The following is a 17,363-nucleotide window of genomic DNA, read 5'->3' as shown; positions in this document are numbered from 1 at the left end:
TTGAAATGTCTATTGGGGTTTTTTTTGGGTTTTTTTTTGAGAATATCTCTAATATACTGAATATCAATCACAAGTTTGCTGGGCTTTACTTATAGCTTTGGCTGTTTTAGTGGCATTTATACTGCAATTGTGATGATAACTTTGGTGTAATCTTTCAGATTTTTTTCTTCATTTTGTTGCATTTCACTTGTTTGTGGAGATCATGAGTAAGGGCATGGTGGTATACATAGGAGAACTTTCTATTACCCTGAATCCACTCCAGTTACATGTTTGGAAAATGTGGGACACCATTGCACATACTACCAAGCATAGGCCAAGCTGGCTAACTGGTATTAAATTAGTAGACTCATTGATAACTCTTTAGAACTTAGCTGCTCTAATTGGCTTCCAAACTTGGCAACATATCCTTCAACTCCTGGAGATGTGTTAAACTTTCTTGGCAGGTTTATCCTGCGGGGACCACGGCTTACAACTAGTAAAGCAAATGACCTTGCAGAGAGTAGATAAGAATGTTGATGAAGTCTAAAACATGGCTAAACTTGTCTTTGCTAGCTATGGGAAAAATCCCAAGCCTTCCATGTGATAGCAAAATTTGTTACAGATATTATTTAAGGTTAACTTGACCCAAAAGCAGTTTACAACAGGAAATACTGTGTTCCATCGTTTCAGTCTCTACCAGTCTTCTAAAACAGTATCTTTCAGAGATAAGGTTTCCCAATGGATATAACCTTGGACTGGGAAGGCAAACAGTCATCCTTTGGTGATATGTTGGATAGGTATTGTCCAAATAGGGCAGATCGTTGACCTTTGTGGTGGCTGAAAGTGTGGACGTTCTGCTGATAACATTCATTGATATACTTGTGTGGAAACAAGACATCAATTGAAATGAGACATATTATCGTGGTATGACCCAGGCTTGTCTTTCTGGCAGTAACTTTGTTTAGATGAGTTAAATATTACTTCCTTTGTTGCCTGAATCTCTCAAATTTTTAGGTTTCTTTGTTTGCTATAGTGTCCTTGCAGTGTGCCAGTTGAAGGTCTATATAAGGGGACTTCTGTAATGGTTTTTGTCTGGTGTAGATTCAAGTTTGGTGTTTAAAAAATACTTGGCATATTCATATTTGATGTCTAGATGGGCTTCGTCTCCTCCTGAATATACATAAAATTCCACCTTTTGGGCCTTTTCCTGTTGTGCTGCTAGTACTAGGTTCAAGCTATCAGAGAGAAAGGGGGAAGTTAATCTGTCAGGATGTATTTTTGCAGAACTTTGTGGCCTATTGCTGATGCTTGAGAGGTTGAGAAATACATGTTTTCTGTTTCCTGTGAGTGATAATCTCAATATAATTGAATTTGGAGGGAGCATGCTGTTGACCTAACAGTTGTCAGTGACAAAGTAGAAACAGATCATTTATTCTGAAGGACTCTTTCTGGTAGCTGGATTTAGCATTTAAACATTCAGTGGAACTACAGCAGGCTTTCCTGGCACTTGGAAAGCAAATCTTTAAGCATCTTGCTTTGTGTTTGGAAAAATCTGAGAATTGATCTTTTTCCTGTTAAAAACAGAATTGTCCTTGTTTTGAGAGCCAGAGACCTCTGTTTGAAGCAATGAGTTAAATATTGCTGCAAGTAGCTCTGAAGGCAAACAGAGCTGCTGTTGTTTGCTTCATAATAGCACTTGTTCAGCCTTGAACACTAGAATTTTTTTACAAGATGGGGAATGTTGGCTACAATCCTGGAGTGTGGGTTTTTTTACTGAACTGCTTAGGAGCTCTTGATTTATCAAAGGACAGCACCCAAATAAGCAGTATCTTTAAAGTGTCACCATTGGTTTAGCCCTTAACCTGTGAATTTGTATGTATCTTAACATAAGTTTCTCTGTAGCAACTTGATGAAGCTTCCTGTACTAAAGGCTGTTTATCTGTCGTCTGGTAATTTTAATCATCTCTCTTCTAGAGCACATATCCTTTACAGAACTTTTTCACCCTTTTAACGGTCAGATTTATCTTTTCTTGACTGTTACTACTTACTAGCTAAACGTAGCTACGACACAGGGATTCAGATATTCCCCAGTGTCCATTAGACAATTTTGTGTTATATGAGTTATATGTTCTGCGTGTTTCAAGAGGTAACTGCTAACAAGTCATTGGGTAACTGAAGTCATTGAAAATATGTATTGCTGGTTAATAGCTGCAGTTCAGCTATTGCAAACTTGCTGTAAGATAGAACTAGATAAAATGGTTGCTGACACTTAAATGTAGCATTTTAAGACAGATTTTTTGTTTTTTCTATGTTGGCTTGCAAGGTAGGGATTATTTTTCTAGATCTACTCCAGCCTATTATGTTAGAAATAAAACCAAAGTCCTACAGGGAACTATGTCTGTTTCTTAACTGTTTTTTGAAAAAAACATAATTACAACATAGTCCTTCAGTAATTTGCTGCCATAAAGAACTTTAGAAGGTAACACAGGTAATAGATCGTACCTGTGAGGTAAGTCCCTTCTGAGCTTGAAACTGGGAGTCGCCAGCAGTGCTATGTAAACTGACATGTGGAGATGCATTCTCAGAGAAGGCAGGGAAAGGTGGAGAATGGGAACATTCTTTCCTTTTCTGACAGTTGAGAACTTTTCTTTTGAGTAGGGCAAAACAGGCTGCTGATTTCCAACTTTGTTCATTCACACCTAGATTCCATTCATGTTTGTTTTACTCTTAATTCAAGGGGTGGTTTTTTTTAGTGCTTCTAGGCAGTTCCTTTACAATCCCAGTGTTTATTGCTGTAACTTTGGCAGGAAGGTATACTTCTGAAAAGGTCACCAGTTCTGTTTTCTAGGTAGAATCTTCTTACAAGTAGAAGACATGCTATGAATGAAGTCTTCTGGGGCTGGTTGTCAGAGAGGGAAATGATGTTGAGAGTTTCTCAAAGTGTGCATATCTGTCATGATTTAGGTCATCCATCAGCAAAGCACCTTGTGACAGCTTGCTTGCTTGTTTCCTTACTCACCAGTTGTGGTTTCAAGCAAAACAGACTTGACATGGGGAGGAAGAAAAAAATCAATTGAATTTGTTACCAGTCAAATCAGAGCAGGGTAATGAGGAAATAAAACCAGATCTTAAGAACACCTTCTCCCACCTCTCCATTCTTCCTGAGCTGAATGTTGCTCCTGATTTTTTTTTTTCTACCTCCTCCTCACCAGCAGTGCAAGGGAATGAGGATTGTGGTCAGTTCATTACATGTTTCTTCTGCTGCTCCTTTCTCCCCAGAGAAGTGGATGCTTCACATTCTTCCCCTGCTCCAGTGTTGGGTTCCTTTCAGGGGAGACAGCTCTTCATGAGCTTTTCTGACATGAGTCCTTCCCATGGGCTACCATTCTTTAGGAACAGACTGCTCCAGTGTGAATCCATTCCATGGAACCTGCAGTCCTTCATGAACAGACTGTAGTGGGATGTCTACTGTCAACATGCTTCAGGTGCTGCTGCCTGCTCTGGTATGGGGTTTGTCACAGGCTGCAGGTGCATCTTGGCTCCACTTTTACCCTCCATATGCGGCAGGGGCACAGTCTGCTGTCTCATCGTAGGCTTCTGGGGAGTGTCTGCTCCAGCACTCCTGCTCCTTCTTCACTGACCTTAGGGTCTGCACAGTTATTTCCCATCCCACTCCTCACTCTGCTGCAGGTTTTTCTGTCTTAAATGAGTTATCCCAGAGGTGCTACCACTGTCACTGATTGGCTTGACTTTAGCCAGAGGCCAACTAGCTTTGAGCTGGGGAAGCTTCTAGCAGCTGCTCACAGGAGCCCCTGCCAGTAGCCCCTCCGCTACTACCAAAACACCAACACTCAAGACACTGTTAGTCCTTTAAAAAGAGCCTGCAAACATATAGATGTTGCTGCCTCTATAGAGTGTGGGTTTTTTATGTATGTTTGTGCATTTTTCAGGTTAATTGAATTTTATCATTATGTTAAGCATGGCTTTGCATTGGTATGATTACCCAGAAGGCTGTGCTGCCATTCAGGAAGATCTGGGTAGAGTTGGGCAAAGAGGAACCTCTTGAGGTTTCACAAGGACAAGTGCCAAGTCCTGCACGTGGGGAGGAACAACCCCATGCACCAGTGCAGACTTGAGGTGACCTACTGGAGAGCAACTCTGAAGAGAGGAACCTGGGAGTTCCAGTCAATAACAAACTAAACATGAGCCACTAATGTGCCTTTGTGGCCAAGAAGGCCATTGGTATTCTGGAATGCATCTAGAAGAATGTGACCAGCAGGTCAAGGTAGATTCTGCTCCCGCTCTATTCTGCCTGGATGAGGCCTCATCTGGAGTCCTGTGTCCAGTTCTGGGCTCCACAACTCAAGAGGAACAGGGAACTTCTGGAGAGAGTCCAGGGCAGGGCCACCAAGATGACCAGGACACTGGAATATCTTTTCTGCAAGAAAAGGCTGCGGAACTGGAACTGTTTAGCTTGGAGAAGACTGAGGGTGGACCTCATCAACACTTATAAGTATCTAAAGGATGGATGTCAAGAGGCTGTGGAGAGGCTTTTTAATGTTGTTTCCAGCAACATGATGAGGTGTAATGGACACAAGCTGGAACATGAAAAGTTCCCCTTGAACACAAGGAAAAACTTCTTTTCTGTGAGAGTGATGTAGCCCTGGCACAGGCTGCTCAGGGAGGGTACAGTCTCCTCTGGAGGTTTTCAAAAACCTGCCTGGACATGTTCCTGTGTGACCTGTTTGAGGTGGACCTGCTTTAGCAGCAGGATTGGACTAGGTGATCTCTAGAGGTCCATTCCAACCCATGAGAAGATCCTCTATGATGATTCTTGGCCTGGTATCAACCTCATACTCAAAGGAATATGGTCAGAAAAGACTATGGCAGGAAACTATCTGATCTATTCTGACTGCTAATTTTCTTTACATTGTATGGCCCTAAATATGGTTACATTTTTCAGTTAGCTAAAATACTGGCCAGAGCCACACAGATATTTCTACTGTCAGCATAGGGGGTTTTTTTTTCATTGTTTTTGCTTTTAGGAACGGATGTTGGACTGTAGCCCATGTACTGGCTGTTTCAGTGAGATTCCTGTGTTTACATAGCCAAAAACTGTCTCTGCCCATGTGAATAGGGTTGCAGAATGAGGGTACAGCATTATGTCAGAAGTAGTATTAAGCCTTCCTTTGAAGACAGGCAAGCAAATGATGGTATTTAAGTACTGTTGTAGAGTCTTCAGGGGTAAAAAATATCAATTGTTGCTAGGCAGGTATATTAGTAAAAAGATTATGTTGGAGCCATAACAAAACCATCTTGGTGACAAAATTGGTACAGTGATGGTTGAAAGGGTGTTCTGTTTTTTCTCTTTGAGGGAACAGAACATTTCCTATATCCTATATGTAGGAGCAAAGATGCAGGATTTTTTAGGTGGAAATGGAGTTGTATGTTATACTGAGACTATGACAATGGAAGTTATGGGGAGGACATACTAAGCAGAGAACATTGACTGTGGCTCTTGAAAGGGCAATTAAGACAAGAAGTCAGTTATCTTACACAAAACAGGGGGGAAAAAAATGACTCATAAGCATGCTATATCTTGCTCTGCATGCATTATTGCAGGAAGTGTGCTTTGAAATTTGTGTTAGTTTAAGTATGTGGCCAAATTGGTTAGCATTTTTTTTTTACCTCTTTCCATCTCATCAACCTTCAAAGAAACAACTTTGGGTCATGTAGCCAATGGAAATAGTAGTGCTTGTTGTATTCTGAACTAGCTACTGTATCCAATTATCAGTTTTTAGATGCGTCAATAATAAATGCAGAAGCTAACAATGTCAAAGAAGGGAGCCAAAATAAAGTTTGTAATGTTGGGCCAAAACCCATAAGACTCTGCACTCAGACTCCTGAAACTGATGCTTGTGCAGGTGATAACTCATTTCTGCAAGTAATCACTTAGAGCTCATTCAGAGGCTTTGTTGTGTATGAGCACATGAAAAGTACAGCACAATTTTTTTAGTATGACAGATACCAGAGATGTAGACAAGCATTCAAAAAATGTTTACTTACTTTTCAGGCAAAAAGTGCAAATTAATCCTGTAGTTGTTTAGTCCTAACATACAACATCTCCTGTGTTCCCTAAGATCCTACTTACAGTAGCTTACTCTTTTAATTATGTTTATAGTTTTTTTTTTTTTTAAAGTTGCATTCCTTTATTCTTGAGTGGTAGATGAAGAAAGGCTCTCATCCTGTTTTAGGTACTCAATGTTACGATTCTTATGTGCTCAAGAAACATTCCATCTGTGTTTCAGAAGAATAATTTTTGTTAGTTTTCTAGTATCATGGTTTTATGGAATCTACCTCTTTAGTGTTTTGGTCATAATAATTTGTTTGTGAATCTGCTTCAGGAAGCTACAACTAAACTTAAACTACATTTACTTGTTTTCCTAAGTCTAACTAGAAAGATGGGTAAAACATGGTGGAAGTATATCTATCTACATGTTACACCCTTCTTTTTAAGGGTTACACTAAAGATGATATATTGGACTTAACAAAATGGCTTGAAGTTAGCCTGAGGCACAGATTGAGTTCTAAAGGACATAAAGGTCATTTTCCAAAGACCACATTAATGGGGGAAATCTGAAATTAGACATAATTTCCAAGTGGTTTACCTGGGGAGGAGGGGAATAATAATTCTCATAGTTAACTTCCGAACTAAAGCAAAACATGGAACAATTTTGAGTTTTGTGCTGATTTGTGTAACAATCCCATGCCCTTCATTTTATTAGGACATATATTTGTGGATAACTTAAGTCTTTAGTTAGAGAATTCTAATCACTATTTTGAGAGACAAAACCCAACAGATTTAATTGATAAAAAGGATGGTAACATGTATGATTTGTGGAACTGTATGTTTTTTTGGTAATCAATGTAAAACCATCAGATCTCATACCAAGCAGCTATCTATACCTTTTCTCTGGCCTAGCATAATTTGTAGAAAGGCTCAGCCTAAGACTGACGGGGGACTCTGCTGACACAGGCGAAATACCAGGGCCAGCAGTTGGCAGATGTCCGGCTTCCTGACTTCTATCAACAGATTTGAAGTATCTACTTGCAATTATATTTTAATGATACGACCTTCAGTTTACATGGAACAGCCACTTGAATGGTAAAGGACCATGCACATAGGGGTAAAAAAAGAATTAAGTCGAGCTTTTTTTCCTAGACTGAATGGGTGTCTTAATTCCTTGAGACACTGTTAACAGGGACAGTTTACAAGAAGGTCTGGGTTGACTCTAGTGACCCTATAGGACTCTTGGAAGGTGATGAAAAAGATATCTTGAAGTACTGGTTGTAGGATAAAAAAATTAGTTGTAAAGTGTTTCTTTCAGGCATGAGATTGAATGTTTGTGTCTGTGCTATTTGTCTTCTGCAAATCTGAACTCTTAGAAGTTCTTGAATATACTTTTGTGTTTAACTTTTATTAAGGTCATAATGGTTTCCATCCCCGAATACTATGAAGGAAAGAATGTCCTCCTGACAGGAGCTACAGGCTTCATGGGAAAAGTGCTTCTGGAAAAGTTGCTCAGATCTTGTCCTAAAGTGAAGGCAGTATATGTATTGGTAAGACACAAAGCAGGACAGACACCTGAAGCACGAATAGAAGAAATTACGAGCTGTAAGGTATGTATTGTATGCTCACAAAGTGAATTTTTTGTCCTTTATAATGTTCACTTTTCATTTTGATAACAACTTTGCTTTGTCTAAAGCAAAATATTGTTGTGAAATGTGTTTTCATTCTAAGAGAAATTAAAATCCAAGACCTGAGAGTGCTTCTACAGCTGTTTTTCAATCTGTTGGTCTCTAGCAAAGCCAGTAGTGGAAAATTATCCTGTATTTAATTTGGGAGGTGGACATTCAGCTGTAATCCAGAATTGAGGATGTCAACCACCCATGATAAAACTTAAGATTTGAAGTATAATGAAGTGCAAGGAGCAATGTGGACTGAGAGTTACAAGATAGGGCTGAGAATCTTCTTTAGATCTCAGGCAAGTCACTATTTTCATTGTGCCTTTTCTGTAAGATGAGACTTAGTACTTCTGATTTTCTTGAATGGGCTATTGGATCTAATAGTACCCTGTTGAGATCATCTATTCTTGCTTAAGTAGCTTATGTTTGCAAACAGAAAATAAATGTTTGTCTTAATAGATTCTATTACAAATTTCTGGTAGTCATGCGGATTACTAGAAGCTTATCAACAAAAGAAAAGACACAGAAATTTTATGTTGTGGAATTCTCAAAGTGACTATATAAATGATTTTCTGTGCCTTCTGGGTGGGATAATTTCCTCCTGCAAAGATCATTACCCTAATACTCTGGTGTGGTAAGCTGGACGTTCTTAGTACATGCACAATTCCTCCAGAAGATTATAAAAACTTTTAATAGGATCTGTTTTCTTAAGTTGTCCAGTTGCAGGGGCCTTGCCAGGAATTTTTCATAATTGTTCATTAAGTGTTCTACAAGTGCTTGGACTTGTTTCTCAAGTTTAAATCTAAATGGGTGAATGTGTTGAGATGCAAATAGCAAAAAAAAAAGGTTGAGATTTCTGCTTTCTTTGGACTTCAGATATGTAATTCCTCTGTTAATTTGCCATATGTATTGTGCTCTAGGTGTTTATTCTTGTTCCCTGTTTTTCCCTGTCAATACTAGTGTGAGGTATGTAGGAGTAATGTATGGCTATGGGTGTGAAAAGGGGCAGAACAGGTAAAGCATACAAAGCTACTAAAGGGTTGGTTTTTTTTAATGCTTATCCATGGGACAGCTTTGCTAGTGTAATACATGCCACACATTAACATGACTAAAAGGTAGTTGCTTCAGTTCCCTAGAGACAGAGACCATTGAAAATGTAGGAGGTTTATTGTCAAAGTGGCAAAAGATTTCCTGCCCTTCAGTAAGCACAGATTGCTTTACCTCATAAGAATGACAGAAGCTTTAAATGCTGTCTTGGCAGCTTTGTCTTTAAGGTGTAGTTTGACATTTATGAAAGCAGTTCAAGATCTCTTGTCACTGAAGATGTCCCAAATTCTCCCTATAGCATCACTACTACTGCTTTAGGTGGCCACAGAGTGAGGTTTATTTGCTCACAGTTGAGCTGAAAAAATATATCTATAAAAGTAGTGATTTTCAGCTGGATCCACAAGCCTAGTATGCTCATGCGGCTTTCGGGCTCCTTGATATTGCCAGTGCAAGAGAAGCAATGAGAAAGTAGAGAATTCAGGAGAGGGAGCAATCTGTTTGGTAGCGGTACAAACTTATGTTGCTGTAAGTCATGGAACCGTACCTTTGGATGACTTACTTTATAATTGAAAATGAGTTAATGTCTCTATTCTGTAAGGAAATGTATTTTAGTTGTTTACATTTGGTATATCCACATTCATGGAGCAGGGGGGAAAAAGTACTGCTGTGACTTTAGTACATTTTAATTGAATGATGTTGAAGCAGTTGCTAAGATACTGGCCCCTCTACAATTAAGAATACGGATCTGCTCTAGTGAGACTTCAAGTGTGTTTTATTCCCACAACACTGCTTTGCTCAGGAAAACTAATGAGTGTTAAAAAGATGAGGCAAGAATTTTTGACTGTGTGTTAAGCCAGTTAATTGGGAGAAGCATAGATGATAGTGGTTCTTGAATTACTGGAGATTTTTGAAGTTTAGTGAAAGCTTTCTAATCCTAAAACCCAACATGACTTGTGCAAGCCTAAGAATTTGCGTAGCTATTATCAAATTTGGGAGGTGGGAAGACCTTACCTTTTCCTTTTTTTGAAAATTGTCTTTTGAGCCCTGATGTCTAACAGAGGCCGTTCCTTCCTCTTCCTGGTATTGATATCTCCTTTTAAGGATAGGGATGAGAATTAAGAATATTTAAGTGCAAAATGAAGTCTTATTACACTTTGTACAACACATGCAATACTGCTTTCACCATGTGGGATAAAACGTGCAGAATTCATCACTGAGTATGTTCATGAAAAGTCAGAAGCATATTGTAGTAATCTTAACATGCTTTTCTAACTTACTGAGTATCTTGAGAAATAAGGCATAACACTGTACAGACAGAAATGTGGGGGTTTTCTCCACTGAAATGAAACATGTATCTCTTTATCTTCATTGACTATTGGTTTGACTTTTTAGTCCTTTTTTTTGACAGCTCTTTGACAGGTTGAGAGACGAGCAACCAGACTTCAGAGAAAAAATAATAGTAATTACAAGTGAACTTACACAGCCAGAACTGGACCTTAATGAACCAATTAAGGAAAAACTTATTGAATGCATTAATATTATATTTCATTGTGCTGCTACAGTGAGATTCAATGAAACATTAAGGTGAGTCTAAAATTCTCTGTACTCTGGCCTGGTAAACCAGTGTTACTCAAAAGGAGCAAGCAAATCAAGTGTCTGCACAACCCAGCAGTGTGTCAGTCTGCTTCATGTGCTCTGGTATTTGTGTGCTTGGTCAGCTTCATGATGCTCTTGAGGCAATGATCTTTCACCAAAACTTACCTTGGCTGATGAGGTTTTGTTTGCTTTTCTTAGGTAGATGAAGGCATGTTATTTAGACTTGCTTGGCCCCGAGGTTAAATTACCCTATTTAACATGGAAAAGTTTGTATCTTTATAACTTTAGGGGAAAAGGACAAATACATTATTAGCACTTCGCAAAACTACAAGAATAATTGATTTTGTTTCTGTAGGCCCCTCAGATTTGTCTGTGCAGAGGGGATGTTGGTGTGTTTCTCTTTGCTTTAATTAAATCCCTGTGCCTGAATTTTACTTGTTTTGAAGGGATGCTGTTGAAGACACTAGGGAACATGTTGCTATTCTGAGTCTTCCTAACATCATGTTTTGTTCTGTTACGTGGAATCGGTAGGAAGAAAGCTGTAGCGATATGTACTATGCTCACTGCTAACACTGGAGCATTTTTCCTAGTATGTAAAAGGGAATATAAACTATTCCTTTAGCCTTCTTTGTTAAAAGGGGAATGAATGCTTTCAGAGGATAACTTTTTGGCAGAAGTATATGCTGGGGAAGCTCTAAACACTTGATCTCTACCTGTTGAACAAACAGGAGATGAGATACTGCTCAGCCTTTTCCATGTGTTCAGGTCTGTCATTAAGAGGAATAGAGATTTGCATTGGAGGGAGTAAGGAGAAGTAGATGCATAGGGAGAAATATGGAAGCTTCTGCTACTAGAGAAAGGAGTACTAGAATTAGGAAAATATTATTTTTACTTTTTGTGAAAAACAGTGGCTTGATTTAGTGTTGAATTACTGGAATAAATACTCAATCTGAGTAAACAACCTTGAGGAATGCCATCAGTTTTTATGTGGGGAGCACAGGGAGGAAGCAACCAAGATAAACCACTTATCAAGTTGGGTTTTTTTTGAGTTGCTATGAGGGTATGCACCTGCTCTCTTAAGAATACTGCACTGTGTGCTGAAACATCACTGAATTGCCTCTATTTGCTACTGTTTTATGTTTTTGAAATTTTAAGGAACTGCCAACTTGACAGAAACCCAGAGGAACTTTTAAAATAATTTGAAGGAGTGGTGGAAAGGACTCTTGGTAGAAAAATGCTCTGACAGCTCCTGATTTCTTGGGAGGCCCAGTATGTTGTTTAGCTAAATAGAAAATATGAGCATTTCTTCGGTGTCCTGGTGTCTAATCTTAATTGACAGATATGCTGGAGTGGTTGAAGGAACCTTACAAATCTGAAGACCACCTAGAGCAGCCTTCATCAGATATTTAACAAGAATGACTAATGTCAAGCTCAAAATACTTGGCTTAGAGCCAGTGGTAGGAATAAAGTTGAAGCAAAATGCTTGGGTTTTTGTTCTGTTTTGTAACTTATAATTGCTATACATGTCTGTATCTTGAAGTGGTATGTACAGCTCTGATTATGAGCTCTTTCATTTCTTGAAAGAGACAGTGAAGACTGAGAGGAATATGTTTATCTAAAAATCCTCACTAACTTATTCAGTAGTAACATTTTGTATTAGTGTTGATTACTTGAGAGTAGTGATCCCCTTCTGTCCCACCAATGCTTCAGTAGTAATTTGTGATAAGTTTCAAATTTAGTTGTTTTTTTTTCTGGGGGTCCAAGAGATTTTTATTGATGTGAAACTTTGATAAAGCTTTATTTAGTTGTATTCTTGAAATTTAGTTCATCAATGCCCTGTGTACAAGAAAACTAATGCCCATAATAGTTGGTCAGTAGCTTGTGTTCTGGTGGGAATTGTAGATAGATCTACCTACTTTCCTACAATGCCCTTAGAGCACTGATTCAATGAGAACCAGTAAGTTGGAGAATGGAAGCCAGGTTCTCAGTGGTTTTCTTCTTTCTTCCTTCCTGTAATCCTGTTGTGCAATTGAGCCTTGTGCTATCCTATGAGAAGATGCCACTCTCCAGCTTACAGCCTTCTACATCTTCTGAGTTTTTGACCTAACTCAGCTTGAACTAGGAAGTTCAGAGAAGTTCAGTTCTGATGTGACAGCCAGGTCTTGTGTTATTTCCTTCCCATTTTATGAGAAATATTGTTTTGCGAATAGTTTGAGGAGATAAATATGCTAACTTTCTCCTCTAGTAATGGAGCATGAGGATTCCAATAAGAACCATGTAAAATGTAGGAAAATGCTCCTGAACATTAAAAGATGTTCTAGGTTAAGACTACGACATATTGTTCTGAGCAGAAAGGTAGAAAACTGTCCGTGCTGCTTTTCTGGGGAGGGTGAAGTATTTGAGAATACTTTATATAACCATTGTTGAGACATTGGGTAGTGAATTGACTAGTTAATTCTTTTTACTTGTTTTTGTCTTGCTTTCTACTAATCAAACTTATGTTTCAACAACAGAGATGCTGTTCAGCTCAATGTGACTGCCACACAAGAGCTCCTCTTCTTGGCACAACGAATGAAGAATCTGGAAGTGTTCATGCATGTTTCAACTGCCTATGCATACTGCAATCGAAAACAGATTGAGGAAATATTTTATCCACCTCCTGTTGATCCCAGGAAACTGATAGATTCTCTTGAGTATGTTTTATGAAGCTACTTCAGTAATCTGTAACTGCTTGCTTCCTAGTAATGAAGTATCAAAAACTGGTTAGAAAGCACAAAAGATGGAGAAGTTAGCTAGTGCTGTCCTGTAAGTCTGACAGCATGTCTGACACTTCCCTCTTCTATAAAGGAGATTGGTTAAGGTTTGGGTTTTTTGTTTTATCTGAGCTAGGTGTGGAGTGGTCCTGAAGGAGAGGAATGCTCATATCTACAGTTGATGCCTCCTGTGTGCTAGAAGTGGCAGTTTTTGACCTGTATGATGACCTGCATCAGGAGCTATTAAAAACCAAAATAAGCTGTGCTGTTACAAATGTGCTGACACTGACATTGTGAATGAAAGGGATAAAACTAAGACAGTCATCTTAACAACAGCTTCCACTATATCCATCTAAACACCATTGCAAGATCAAACTCACATACTGACAGTATTTTTTTAACGTCTCAAAAACACAACTGTAGAAATAGTTCTGTCATATATTCAGAGAGCACAAACACTAAAAATCTGTTTTCTGTAGCTTTTTAGTCTTGAGTCAGACATTACTGGGTGGAGAAAAAGACTTATTGTATATTTCATTTTTTGTGTTTATTAACTGTCTTGAGGCTGAATTTAATAACTGTCAAACCCTAACTAAAACAGGTGGTAAATACAGGCTATATAAAGTGTAATGCAATAAATAATCATCTCAACTCTAAACCTTAATCTCTCTCATCTTCCCTGCCATACAAAGTGTATACTGAGCCAACCTTTTTTTTATAATACTGATTTGAAATACACTTTCAAATGAGATATTCTTACATAGTAATATTATTGTCTATCTGTTCACAAGCAGGTTAAAGATAACTTAAACTGCTTGGTTTGGCTTTGGACAGCTGTCTGTATTTTGGAACTCATGGCAATGAGGGAAGAATTTTGTAAACTTACACAAGAGTGTAAGTTTACAGCTGGCTGAGACACATAGAAACAAATTTGTGTCCATTTCTAGGCTTTTCTGCTTTTCTTACCCCAATATACGTTGTGGAGGGAGTCTCATGCATGTTAGCTTTGATTGTGACAGAACATTGCTGAATAAAAGAGTTGGCTAAATTCCATTTACATGGCTAAGATGTTAGGTGACTGGTGCAAATAACATACTAGTTGTGTTTTGAAGTGGAGAACACAGAAGTCGCTGTAGTGTGAGGCACATCTGTTGTGCTTATATGCTCTGACTGAAGGTTACTATGATCTTAAATAGAAACTGATGAATGAATTGGGAAACAAGATGAAATTGCAAACCTTTTCTAAAATGAGGGGAGAAACATGGTGGTGGGTGATGGCATAACACCACAAGGGTGAAGGTGATGGTTGTAGTGCAGCTGGTACTCCTTCACTGTGGCATGGCTTTTTAGGTCACTTAATGCTGACTAAGGAGCAGTATGTCTATGTCCAAAAGACTTAACTTGCTATGTTTGTACATCATATTTGAGAATTTAGTTGATACAGTTAGGATTATTATAAAGGAATGTATTACTTGCTCTATAGTTAGTGAGTAATAAATGAATTACTCAGACAAAAAAGTAAATAGCAATATATTCCTTCCAGTGGACACTGAACACTCCTCTCTTACTGAGAAACTTGTTTTTATTTCAGTCTGTATCCTTTTCCTTTACCATAATTTTTCCTTTCTCGTTCAACTTAAATCTTGGGGTTTTTTTTCCCCTTGAATGTTTATTGAAGTTCATGTACTTTCTTTCTACAGTACACCATATAAAATACTTCAGAAACACTTCAGAAACTGTGTAACTGGGCACATGTTCTGGTGAAAGATTTTGTTTGTTTGTTCTTGACATTTATTCTCAAATGTTCAGGTTTTATGCTTTAATTTGAAACAATGAGCATAAAGTCAGTGTAAGCAGTCTTCTGGAAGTTGGTAGTGGTGTCTGTAAAAGAACCAATCTAACTACACTGCCACTGTAGAATCTCAAATATAACATTCTTCCTGAAGGTGCTTCTTACATATAGTTTTACCACTTTCATCAGTAGCGTATAATCAAAATGAGTAACAGACAGGCTCTTTTAAACTTGATTTTTCTTGCCTCTGGGTTTCGCCTTCAGTTTAAGTAAGCAAAAAAAAAAAATCCAAGCTCTTCTATTTTGATGAATGTTTTTTTAGGAGACTGTGGTTTTCAAGTTAAGTGCATTATAAGCTGTCAACAGACACTTTTTGTTTGATATGCAAACGCTTACGGAAATGTTTTACAACTTTAAGCTGTTGAAAGGAGAGAAGTGTGTGACATACTTCAGTGGAAGTTGGTGTTACATTCTGAAAATCAAGCTGAGATTTGAAGTGTACGAGTTTAGTGTTAGGTTTTGGTGTTTTTGCAGAAACATGACAAAGACCTGAGTTTAGTTATTGTCTAAACTTGAAAATTTCTTGTTCATCTGTGCTTATGCAGCTTCTAAGGAGATGGTAATGCTTTGGTAGTTTTGGTGTGGCTATATTTTTGTGTAATCTTTTTGCCTTGGGTAATGTTTCTAAGAAGAGATTAGATTTGAATTTTACTTCCCAAAATATTTCTTTAGTTGATTATTCTTTCTGCATATTGCTTTTGCCCCCTGTGGTGAAGCAACACCGTAATTTATGCTTGCCTCTTGTTTTGTTTCTTTAGGTGGATGGATGATGGCCTGGTGAATGACATTACTCCTAAACTGATAGGTGACAGACCTAATACTTACACATATACAAAAGCCTTAGCTGAATATATAGTACAACAAGAAGGTGCAAAATTAAACACAGCCATTATAAGGCCGTCTATTGTTGGTGCTAGCTGGAAGGAGCCTTTTCCCGTAAGTCACCTGAATTTTCACCTGACTGTCTTGCCTGTAAATTGCAGTACATACTGATAATCTGTCATCTAGTGACCTTCATAGAGGAAAATCTTTTAGTCTGAAGCTGTGGCTGGCTTGCTTCTGGATAACAACTTTGATATAAGAGCTGTCAAATACGGTACTCATATGTGACATTTAGGAGTAAATGACTTCTAGTCATAGCACAACTTGCTTCTGTCACAATGGGAGATACTATTTCACAGGAATAAAATTGTTAGCTTTCTGCTTGATGATTCTCTCTAGCTTCATGGTCCCTCTTCAAGACCATTGAAGATATAGCATGTGTGCTATATTTGTGGGAGATTAGTGTTGAAATAGCTTCTGCAGCTCAAGACTGCATGTCTCAAGCCCTTAAGATTGATGTAATTGGATTTTTGTACCTTTTTGAGTATGTATAACATACATATCAAACCAGTAAGTACATAATGTCCATAAAAACTGTCATTGAAGTTGAGCAAGAATGTCTTCTCTTAGAAAAATAAAAAACCTCATAGTCAATAGCAAAACTATGTATCTGTCTTCTGTGAGTTGCTAGGAGCTAGTCTAAAAGTACTTGTAAACTTGAATACTTTGTATGTATAAATATATTAGTGTGCTGCAGTTTATTCACTAAGAAATAAGCTAGCATCTCATGTTGAAGGACTAGTGAATCTACAGGTAGATCTTGCGTCTGAAGTCATAGCAGCTTGTTCCATCACCAGATGTTGCTAAAGAAGAACTTCATTTAGAGACATAGGAATTAATATTTTTCTCCTTTATGCTCTTTTACCTTCATCCCTTACACTCGTAGAAACTTACCAAATTTTCACTTGAAACTGCTAACTTCAGAATACTCTAACCACATCCTTTTCTTCTCCCCTGTTCATAATAGGGATGGATTGATAACTTCAATGGACCTAGCGGGCTCTTCATTGCTGTAAGTAATGAATGTACTTATTTTTTCCTCCTTTCGGAAGGCAACAAAGCTTCATATGTTTTACTGGTGGATGTTCTGTCTCTCTTTGTTTTGTTCTTTAAGGCAGGAAAAGGAATTCTTCGAACAATGAGAGCTTCCAACAATGCAGTAGCAGATCTTGTTCCAGTAGATGTTGTTGTCAATACGACACTGGCTGCTGCCTGGTATTCTGGAGTTAATAGGTATAACAGGTGACAATAGAGAGTACTAAGTCAGTCTTCTATTGAACTTCTAATCATTGTCCTGCTATTCTCTCAGGACAAACGAATCTCAGGTTCTAACAGCTCTAGTCCCTCAAAGTCTAACTTTGTTATACTAAAGAGGAAGACATCACCTACTGATACTGTTCATGAAATCGGAATAGTTTGGGTTGGAAGGGACCTTAAAGATCATCTAGCTCCAACCTTCCTGTGATGGGCAGGGACACCTTCCACTAAACTAAGTTGCTCAAAGCCCC

At 38.2% G+C, this 17,363-nt stretch overlaps 1 protein-coding gene across 6 annotated transcripts in view; it reads left to right on the top strand.

Annotated features, from left to right (window-relative positions):
* Positions 1 to 17,363, top strand: part of FAR1 (fatty acyl-CoA reductase 1) — a 38,403-nt gene that overhangs the window by 5,651 nt on the left and 15,389 nt on the right. For 4 of the 6 annotated variants that reach the window (XM_061999236.1, XM_061999237.1, XM_061999241.1 and 1 more), the window contains 6 exons: positions 7,465 to 7,659; positions 10,181 to 10,356; positions 12,882 to 13,061; positions 15,732 to 15,909; positions 16,823 to 16,867; positions 16,970 to 17,097. In XM_061999236.1, coding sequence (XP_061855220.1) covers positions 7,465 to 7,659; positions 10,181 to 10,356; positions 12,882 to 13,061; positions 15,732 to 15,909; positions 16,823 to 16,867; positions 16,970 to 17,097 — 902 coding nt within the window. The remainder of the gene's footprint in view (positions 1 to 7,464; positions 7,660 to 10,180; positions 10,357 to 12,881; positions 13,062 to 15,731; positions 15,910 to 16,822; positions 16,868 to 16,969; positions 17,098 to 17,363) is intronic. The other 2 variants (XM_061999240.1, XM_061999238.1) reach the window with 1 other exon arrangement.

This window comes from Colius striatus, chromosome 7, assembly GCF_028858725.1.
Source record: "Colius striatus isolate bColStr4 chromosome 7, bColStr4.1.hap1, whole genome shotgun sequence".
Classification (NCBI taxonomy): domain Eukaryota; kingdom Metazoa; phylum Chordata; class Aves; order Coliiformes; family Coliidae; genus Colius; species Colius striatus.
Note: the sequence above shows the minus strand (reverse complement) of the source record. Positions and strands in the feature narration are given on the sequence as shown.